The 10,000-nt window shown below is 47.5% G+C and overlaps 2 protein-coding genes across 2 annotated transcripts in view; one reads left to right on the top strand and one right to left on the bottom strand.

Moving 5' to 3' along the window:
* Positions 1–4,452, bottom strand: part of atg5 (ATG5 autophagy related 5 homolog) — a 30,666-nt gene extending 26,214 nt beyond the window's left edge. Inside the window, exons 1-4 of the mRNA XM_080500716.1 lie at positions 4,321–4,452; positions 2,890–3,017; positions 1,969–2,047; positions 1,535–1,697 (exon numbers count right to left, since the gene is read on the bottom strand). Coding sequence (XP_080356842.1) covers positions 1,535–1,697; positions 1,969–2,047; positions 2,890–3,017; positions 4,321–4,428 — 478 coding nt within the window. The 5' untranslated portion in view covers positions 4,429–4,452. The remainder of the gene's footprint in view (positions 1–1,534; positions 1,698–1,968; positions 2,048–2,889; positions 3,018–4,320) is intronic.
* Positions 4,453–5,920: 1,468 nt separating this feature from the next.
* The window catches only part of dctn3 (dynactin 3 (p22)), a 4,604-nt gene continuing 524 nt past the window's right edge, over positions 5,921–10,000 (top strand). Inside the window, exons 1-7 of the mRNA XM_080500714.1 lie at positions 5,921–6,076; positions 7,037–7,121; positions 8,142–8,228; positions 9,373–9,456; positions 9,601–9,659; positions 9,747–9,806; positions 9,980–10,000. The exon at positions 9,980–10,000 is cut by the window's right edge and continues 524 nt beyond it. Coding sequence (XP_080356840.1) covers positions 5,975–6,076; positions 7,037–7,121; positions 8,142–8,228; positions 9,373–9,456; positions 9,601–9,659; positions 9,747–9,806; positions 9,980–10,000 — 498 coding nt within the window. The 5' untranslated portion in view covers positions 5,921–5,974. The remainder of the gene's footprint in view (positions 6,077–7,036; positions 7,122–8,141; positions 8,229–9,372; positions 9,457–9,600; positions 9,660–9,746; positions 9,807–9,979) is intronic.

The following is a 10,000-nucleotide window of genomic DNA, read 5'->3' as shown; positions in this document are numbered from 1 at the left end:
GACGCTGAGCAGAACAAATAACTGTTATATTATCATATATAATACGATATATTCTGAATATATGATTATTAAATACTGGAGGAGGCGAAGGAAGTTCACTTCTTCCTCCCCCTTTTCAGGAATATTAACATATATTAAGATATACGAGGTGCATGTAGGTTATACTTAAACCTGGAGTTACTATGTTTTCAGAAGCTATCATTGGATTACTTATTAAATGGTGTGTATATATATATATATATATATATATATATATTTGGATGCGTGTGTGTGGATATTGGTTATATATGTATGATTGTACAAAACGCTTGAATGTCACATGCCTGAAATAATCGAATTTAAAAAATGAATAAATACTGTATAATGTTATTTAGAATAAAAGACTAATTCTCTCTCTCTCCCACTCTCTCTCTCTCTCTCTCTCTCCCCCCCGCTCTCTCTCTCTAATGTGAAAGTGTAGAAGGTGAAGTTTCATCTCTCAGTTTCTCTCAGTTCAGCCCCTCCTTCTTCCTTCAGTTTCACACGTCGAGTCTGAACGGATCATCAGGTGTCAAACTGGAGTCAAACTGCAGTTCTGACGTTAGAGGACGTGACGTCTACGTCCTCCTACGTCCTCTACGTCCTCCCACGTCCTCCAACGTCCTCCACGTCCTCCAATGTCCTCTACCGTCCTCTACCGTCCTCCAACGTCCTCCACCGTCCTCCTACGTCCTCCTACGTCCTCCTACGTCCTCCACCGTCCTCCACCGTCCTCCACCGTCCTCTACGTCCTCTACGTCCTCTCCACCGTCCTTCTACCGTCCTCCACCGTCCTCCACCGTCCTCCACCGTCCTCCTCCGTCCTCCTCCGTCCTCCACCGTCCTCCACCGTCCTCCAACGTCCTCTAACGTCCTCTAACGTCCTCCTACGTCCTCTACCGTCCTCTACCGTCCTCTACCGTCCTTCTACCGTCCTCTAACGTCCTCTAACGTCCTCTACGTCCTCTACGTCCTCTACGTCCTCTAACGTCCTCTACCGTCCTCTAACGTCCTCTAACGTCCTCTACGTCCTCTAACGTCCTCTACGTCCTCTACGTCCTCTAACGTCCTCTACCGTCCTCTAACGTCCTCTAACGTCCTCTAACGTCCTCTAACGTCCTCTAACGTCCTCTAACGTCCTCTAACGTCCTCTAACGTCCTCCACTTTGTCACGTTAACAGTTTTGACCAGTGACTGACTGGATTGATGCAGAATAACTGATTAAAATGCAGAATTTTTACAATGAAAAATACAAACAAATCATCAACTGAAGATATTTGAAGCCGTATTGAGAGTCTGATGTGGACAAATGTAGAAAATGCTAATTAAAGGAAAATGCAATTATTAAAAGAAAAGCTGGGGGGGGGGGGTTCTGGTGGAGCAGGAGTCTCTCTCTATTACTATACACCTATCTTCTCTTCCACTAGTTGGACGTGTGTGTGTGTGTGTGTGTGTGTGTGTGTGTGTGTGTGTGTGTGTGTGTGTGTGTGTGTGTGTGTGTGTGTGTGTGTGTCACCATTCTGCAGGCCCATCCACAGCTGCTTGTGGTCCTTCTTCTGCATGTCGTTCACCACTTGGCTCTTGTGCTTCAGGGCGTCGGCCTCCTTGATGCCGGACATGAAGTGAGCCTCCACCACGGAGGTGGAGGAGCAGTGGAGCAGGTCGCTGTCGGGGAAGTTCTGTGACACAAACGCACACCGGCCCTTTAACCACGACCACAACTAACAAACTGTCCTTCTTCTTCTTCTTTTTATACGTTTAATCAGGTAGAAAATATGCAGAAGTTAAACTAAGTCTTGCTGAACGTCAAACGTCCAGGTAGGATTTTATTCACTGAACGTCGGCGGCAGTCACGTGACTTTTCTTTCAATATTGCAGCTCTTCTTGTTCTGCAGCAGTGATAAAAACACACACACACACACACACACACACACACACACAGGGTCCTACCTTAAAGTGCACCGTGATGCTCCAGGGCAGAATCGTATTGGAGGCGTGGAGGTCGAACAGAACCCCGATTGGATTGTGCCTGAGTCCCGGAGACAAAACACAGGAACAAATATATATGGAAGTAAAACTGTGCCGTCAGATTCTGAATAAAAAACATTTTTACCATTGAAATCAGACTTTGAATTTCAAGTACGCTTCTTTTTTTTTTTCAACATCTAAAAATATTCAGTGTGTAAAAATTCAATGTGTCTAAAAATTTTGCTGAAAAAAAAAATCCAGCTGCAAAAAACAAATCCAGCTGCAAAAAATCCAGTTGAAAAAAAAATCCAGCTGCAAAAAACAAATCCAGCTGCAAAAAATCCAGTTGGAAAAAAAAATCCAGCTGCAAAAAAAAAATCCAGCTGCAAAACAAATCCAGCTGCAAAACAAATCCAGCTGCAAAAAAAAGTCCAGCTGCAAAAAACAAATCCAGCTGCAAAAAACAAATCCAGCTGCAAAAAACAAATCCAGCTGCAAAAAACAAATCCAGCTGCAAAAAACAAATCCAGCTGCAAAAAACAAATCCAGCTGCAAAAAACAAATCCAGCTGCAAAAAACAAATTCAACCGCAAAAAAATTCAACAATTCAGTTGTTACGAATAAAAAACATCCTGCAGTGACGTTTCAAAGCCAATAAGGTGAATTATCACTGAGCAGAAATCACTGATTCTGATTTATTTACATCAGTTCGCTGCACAAACGTTCAGTGCGCGTTGCTCTGCTGCCCCCTGGTGGCTGAGCTCAGCAACTGCAGCCTGTTTGTCTCGCGGTGGAATATTTACTCTCATTCTTCATTTGTTCTTTAGTTAAAAACATTTAAAACGTGTTAATAAAATGTGTTTTAAATGTTTGTTTCAGCTGAAAATGACACAAAGGTCTCACCACTTGAGGGGCGTCCCTTCGTACTCGAACCACACCTCCTCCACCTCCTCCGCCCGCACCACCTTCAGGAAGTGTTTCTTCACCTTGTCCGTCACCAGCGTCAGGTAGCTCCCCCTGGGCAGCAGCAGCTGGGGGGGGATGGGGGGGGGGGGGGGGGGCGTCAGGCTCTGGACAGTTTCACATCAGCTCATCCTATTCATTCATTCATTCATTCATTCATTCATTCATTCAGTTTCCAGGCGGTCTCTCTGATGGCGAGTTTCTAGTTGGACCGGAGTCCTGGCCTTGAGTCCTGGCCTTGAGTCCTGGCCTTGAGTCCTGGCCTTGAGTCCTGGCCTTGAGTCTCTTTTAAGACGTGTGTTAAAATCGCTTGTTTTGCATTTGAAGGATTTAATTGTTAGATTTGTGGAGAAAAATCCTCAAACTCTTAAACTATTTCTCTGAAAACGTCTTGAAAAAGTGACATTGAACAGTTTTTACGTATGGCGATGTGTGGCAACGTATGGCAATGTGTGGCAACGTATGGCGATGTGTGGCAACGTATGGCGATGTGTGGCAACGTATGGCGATGTGTGGCAACGTATGGCGATGTGTGGCAACGTATGGCGATGTGTGGCAACGTATGGCGATGTGTGGCAACGTATGGCGATGTGTGGCAACGTATGGCGATGTGTGGCAACGTATGGCAATGTGTGGCAACGTATGGCAATGTGTGGCAACATATGGCAATGTGTGGCAACGTATGGCAATGTGTGGCAACGTATGGCAATGTGTGGCTACTTGTGGCGACGCGTGGTGATGTATGGTGACGTGTGGCTACGTGCTGTGACGTGTGGCGACGTATGATGACGTGTGGCGACGTATGATGACGTGTGGCGACGTATGATGACGTGTGGCGACGTATGATGACGTGTGATGACGTGTGGCTACGTGTGGCTACGTGTGGCTACGTGTGGCGCCGTATGACAACGTGTGGCGACGTATGACAACGTGTGGCGACAGGTGGCGACGTATGACAACGTGTGGCGACGTGTGGTGACGTATGACAACGTGTGGCGACGTGTGGTGACGTATGATGACGTGTGGCGACGTATGATGATGTGTGGCGACGTGTGGCGATGTATGGCTACGTGTGGCGATGAATGATAACGTGTGGCTACATGTGGCGATGTATGGCTACGTATGATAACGTGCAGCTACGTGTGGCGATGAATGATAACGTGTGGCTACGTGTGGCAACGTGTGGCGATGTATGGCAACGTGTGGCGATGTATGGCAACGTGTGGCGATGTATGGCAACGTGTGGCGATGTATGGCAACGTGTGGCGATGTATGGCTCCGTGTGGGGATGAATGATAACGTGTGGCTACGTGTGGCGATGTATGGCTACGTGTGTCGTGCAGGCGGGCCCGCCAGGTGTCCTGGACTCACGTAGTACGGCTCGGCCTCCCGCTCCGTCACCTCGTCCGGGTTGAGGGTGAAGCAGGTGGGGATGCGGCCGAACCACACGTCCCTCAGCACGTCCTTGTCATCTGCCATGCCGCTCCTGCCCCCAGTGACACATAAAGAAGAAACCCCCCCGCCCGGACCCCCCCAGGAGAAGCGCCGGTCCCCCCCCTCCGGTCCCCCCCTCCGGTCCCCCCGGTAGAACCTGTCAGCAGGAAGAGCACAACAACTTTCAGCATCTCACCTGAGCGCGAGCCGCCGCCGCCCGCCGCCCGCCGCCGTACCCGGCCGAGCGGCAGCGGCTCCTCGCCCCCCGGTGAGGGCTCGGAGCTCCAGGGAGGGTGTCAGCGGGGGTTGTTACCGAGCTACAGACCGGGGAAGAGGAGCCGACTCACCCGGTGGAACTCCGAGGAAACTCCGAACTCCGAACTACGCAGACGAGCTGCCGTTAGCTCGGAGGCTAACGGAGCTAACTTTAGCCCCCGGTACGAGTGTTGACGGTAAAAAAAAAAAAAAAAAACACCAGCGGGCTTCCTTCCGGGTCCCGCTTCCGGTTACCACTCTACGATTCGGAGGAGGCTCCCGTACCGGAGGACACTCGGTGATCGGTGGGGGAGGAACAAGCCTTTACTCGGTGTCGCTGCGCGGCGCGGAGCCTGAATGGGGAGCGGGCCGAGCTGTCGGTGTTTTCATTCCGCCGCTGTCACCGGAAAAACAGCTGAAACGCGGCGGTGACACAGCGACCCCTGGCGGCGGCGCTCAGCACTGCAGCCGCCGCACACACAGCTCCCGGAGGTCTTTTTATAATGTTTATTTTTTTAAATTATAAATTAATAAAAAAAAAAAAAATGTCATTGTCATCATAAGCATGGATATAAAACTATATAAATCTATCGTCATAACTGCGTTTAGGTTTTCGTGTCAATTTAAATCGCAACGCGACGTTGATGACGTCACTGGGTGGACAGTGGAGTTTTTGGAATTCCTCGTTCAGACTCGGGTTTACGCTCAAGTCTTCACACTTACACTACAGGCAAGGCAAGGCAAGGCAGATCTACTTCTCTGGCACCATTTAGACGCAAGGCAGTTCGTCGTGCTTTACAAAGAAGGCATAAAAAGGAGAAACTCTATTGTTTATTGGGAAGTTTTAGCAGATAATTGAAGATTTATTCCCGATTTAAAAGAAGTTTGTTCCACAGGTATTTTCAGTTTTTATAATGTACTTTAATTTAAAACTTTTACCCCATCTCAAATATGGAAAAAGAAATGTTCCGTTGGGGCTCATGCTTCCTTTCAAGTCTCCTAATTTACTCTACAAACAGACTTTATGAGCACCGACCGACCTTATGTCGCCACTTATAACAGTGTTGATCAAAAATTGGACGCTCGTGTCGGAGGATAAGCCGCAGGAGTGTTTATACGAGGAATATTGATCGCAGTTGATCAGAATCTATCGTTAAGCCGATGTGTGACTCCCCCTCCGGGGCTCGCGGCGGCGGTGCAGCGCGACATGCGGATTAACGACAAAACAGCGAAGAAGAAGAAGGAGGGAGGACGACGTCATGACGTCATCGCGCAACGCTCCTCATCAACAAGCCGTGCGGGTGTTGTTGTCGCTGTGTCACTTTTAGCTTCAAAAATGGCAAAAAATTTGGAAGTCGACAGCCTACAAATGCGTCTCCAGACGCTGGAGACTCGTTTATACGGAGAAAGGAGGAACAAGAGCGGGAAGCCCGTCAAGGTTCGCACATTTTAGCGTCTTTTTGGTGTGTTTTGGAGGAGCTCGATAGCTGTTAGCTTAGCTTAGCTTAGCTTAGCCAGCGGTGGCAGTTAACGCCCTTTTTCTTTTTTATAATAAACTTTCTGTTCAGTCACTGTCAGCTTAGTTTATGTTCGTTTTTAGTATCTTTTTATTTTTTTTTTACGTTTCTTTCTCACCGCCTTAAAACGTCCAAACAATCGATTATGCAGTGAATTGCGGTAATATTTACAGTGAAGTTGGTTTTGTGGTTCCAGCTTCTCTGCAGTTCAGGGAAATTTAACTATAAACTAAACTAATGCAGACATGGGGACAATGTGCTGATTTAACACATGAAATCCCCAGTCTGGAGCCAAAAACCTGGACCTTTTATTGCCCCACTGCTTCTGCAATATCATCATCTGGTCACTGTTTTCTGCAAGTTTGAATAAATGTGCATTGAAGTGAGAAAAAGAGGAAAAGGATGAAGGAATTATGGCCCATGTCACATAGTTTTTGCACGCGTAGATAATTGGGGAAAACACCCGGTGCACCAAATACAAAACGGTCACTTAAATACACTTTTCCAGGGAGTCATCCGGCGTCTCCTGGGAGGCCTCACATGTCCACGTCTCACCTCGCCGTCTCTCATACGTCTCGTACACTTTGTGCACAAGACGTGAAGCGAAGGGAAAGTCGGGGTCCGATCAAGGCGTCATGTGATGGGCGGCTTCCCGGGAGTTCTATTCACGGGCTGGAAGGCACACAATGCTTCCTTTGTAGAATATTTTGCATAAAGCTGCTATATTTGAATTAAAAAAAACAAAAGTTTTGCATCTTTTTTTAGTGTAATGAACCTCAGGGACACTTTGAGCCGATCACACGGTTGTTAAAAGGTCATTTATCGACTATGAGACGCTGAAAACGTACAGACGTTGATTCACGTGTCCGCTCTCCCTCCAGTGTGCCGAGTCTTTGTCCCGGATCCAGGCTGGTCTGACGAACACGGCCAACAAGAGGGAGCGGGTGAAGATCCTGCACAAGAAGAGTGAGTCTCGCTCGTCGTGACGATCACGTGTTGGAGCGTGACGCCTTTTTTGTCCCCCGCCGTAGCCGATAGGCCCCGAAGGGGGATCTTGAAACAGTCTCCGTACGTCCATACGTACGTCCGTCCGTCCGTTCCTACCTATATCTCGGCAACCCCTGGGCCCACAGTGACCAAACTTCACATGTGGATACATCTCAGAGGGGGAGGGGATACTATGGTGACCTTGACCTAATTTGCATATTAAATAGGTCACAGGGTCACGAAGTGCTTAAAAACACATTTTGGGCTCTGGAGGCCTAGGTTTTTGAGCTAGGGCTCTGACATTGTATACACACCTACTAGTACTCTGGGGACACCCTCCAGCATACCAAGTGACCTGACCTTGACCTTGACCTTGAAGATTGGTAAGGGTCTGAAGTTTGCTCGTCATGGTTGCACAATACATGTATTTTCATATAAACATTTCTCCTCATTTCTCAGCAGTTCCTGGGCCCACAGTCACCAAACTTCACACATGGACACTCCACCTGGGGAGAAGGGGCACCATGGGGACCATGACCTAATTTGCATATCAGGTCACAGGGTCACTAAGTGCATAAAAAACATCTTTTGGGCTCTGGAGACGTATTTTGACATAGCTTATGAAGAAGACCTTTCAGATTCTACATAATGATCTACTAGGACCCATGGAACACCCTCTAGTGTACCAAGTGTGCTGCCTTAGAGCTGCTTTGTGAGGAAATATAAAGCCCTCCGGCGGGGGATTAGCCCAGCAACGGCCTTCTTGTTTCTTATAGATCTCAGCAGGTTATCAGTCTCATTGAACTTGTTTTCATGAAAAAACTAGCATTAAATGTGATTCTGCGAAATGTAGATTGATAAAAAGTGAAAATATCTCCGACGTTCCTCTCGTTTGAAAGCTGAAAAGCACCTTTGCCAGTTTGGATGTCAGGATCTAAAGCCCTTCAGAGTTTGGAGAATTTGCTCTGACGTGTAGTTTGTGTTCAATCTTGTGTGCAGTTGAAGACCTGCTGAAGTACCTGGACCCTCAGTTCACCGACCACATCACCGTCCCCGACGCCATGAAGCTGGAGTTCATCCTCGCAGGTTGACAGACGAAGAGCTGGAATATTCATATGTTCGCATTTATTTTCCTGTGGATTTAAAAAAAATATTTGTATCAGCAGTGAAATTCTATCTTCTAAAGTTTAGCAATACTGGTAATGTATGATGTTTGGACTCGTCGTAAAGTAATATTTCTCCCACAGAGCAGCTTAAAGTCCCAGTGAAATGTAAAACACTACTTTGCAAAAAAACAATAGTTGGGGTTCTACTTGTAAGGTTCCTCCGACTCTGCCCCTCCACTGTTGTCGCAGAACAAAGTTATTTGAATTTTGAATCTCCAGCCGAGGAAGTCGGGGGAATCCTTCTTCTTCGTGGGCCATTGTGGGCGGAGCCTATGTGTGACATCACGAGTTGTGCAGATCTCGACCTGTTGTGTTTATATCGGCTTGTTTCCTCTTAAATATCCAAGTTTTTACAGTGTTTTGAAGTTATAGTCGCGTTTTATGAGCCTTGATGAAAGATTGAGCCTGGAAGAGACCAGAGAGGAGGAAAGGAGCACAGGTGGCGGGAGAGGCTAGCGGCTAGTGGGAGCTGCTAGCTCAGGCGGCTAGTAGATGATCCAGTAACACCTGGACTCATCTCCGGTGATTCCACAGTCAGAAAAGCTCTTGGACGTGTTGGAACCAGGAAGCCGGTCGTTCTGCCAAAAGTCAGGAGCCTCAAAGCCTCAAAGGTGAAAAGTGGCGGCTGCTGAGGCGAGGAGACGAGGACGAATGGAGGACGAAGCGTCTTCTGCTTCCTCAAACATGTTCCAGACGGGGTCACCGATGGCAGAACCACCTTCTGGGTCTTCTTCATCAATCACTGGGTTTGAAATGACCACGATGATGAAATCTGGTTCAATTCAGCCTCTTCGTGGTCAAAACTCTGATCCTCCATAATGTAAACACAACTTGGGCGTGTGCACAACTCGTGATGTCACTCTGTTATTGTCAGAAGCTCCGCCCAGCAGAGGAAATGGCGCCGTTTATCGGCTAATTTCTCGCAGATTGCCGTGTTTTAACATTTTACCTTCAGCCAGTTAGCAGGAAAACGTCCCTGGAAGAGACACCAGAGAGTTTTGGAGGTGGAATCTTCATTTCACTGGGACTTTAAACTGAACTTTGTGTTTTGTTTCTTTGCTCAGAGGAGGACTTCCTGCTCTCCCAGGCGGCTCTGCTGGAACAGGTGGACACGATGCAGCCGCTGCTGGACAGCGTCTACATCACAGGTGTGTCTCGTCCTCCAGTACTCAGAGACGTTCTGCTTTGATCTCTGACCTTCTATATATAAAAAACCAGAAAGGAGGCGATGTTCTTTGGTCACAGGTTGTTTCGCTTGCTGAGGTTTGAAGTCGTGGTGTTTCTTTCCTCAGGGGTTCCGGAACACGCCACCAAGCTGCAGCGCCTCTCGCAGATCCACATCAAAGAGCAGGTTCGCCCTTTGTCCTGCTTCTTCTCGTCTCGTCGTTTGTGTCTCGTGAGACTTTATTGATTTCGATTTGTCTCGCTTGTGCTTCAGGACCAAACCGAGACTCAGTCCCTGGAAGTGAAGAAGATTTTTGAGGAATACAATAAAATGGTGTGAATGTTTTTTTTTTCATTCTTTTATCTTTTCTTTCAAGTAATTTGACCGTAAGATAAACGTTCACACACCCTTTGATGTTTTCTTTGAAACCATGCAAACCAATTGAGTGTTTATTTTTTTTATTGCCAAGCTCCGCCCTCTGACTCAGCCTGACCTCTGATTGGCAGATGTTCCTGCTGTCCAAGCAG

The sequence above is a fragment of the Blennius ocellaris genome, assembly GCF_963422515.1.
Source record: "Blennius ocellaris genome assembly, chromosome: 8".
In the NCBI taxonomy this organism is placed as follows: Eukaryota; Metazoa; Chordata; class Actinopteri; order Blenniiformes; family Blenniidae; genus Blennius; species Blennius ocellaris.
This window is presented reverse-complemented; position numbering and strand designations above follow the sequence as displayed.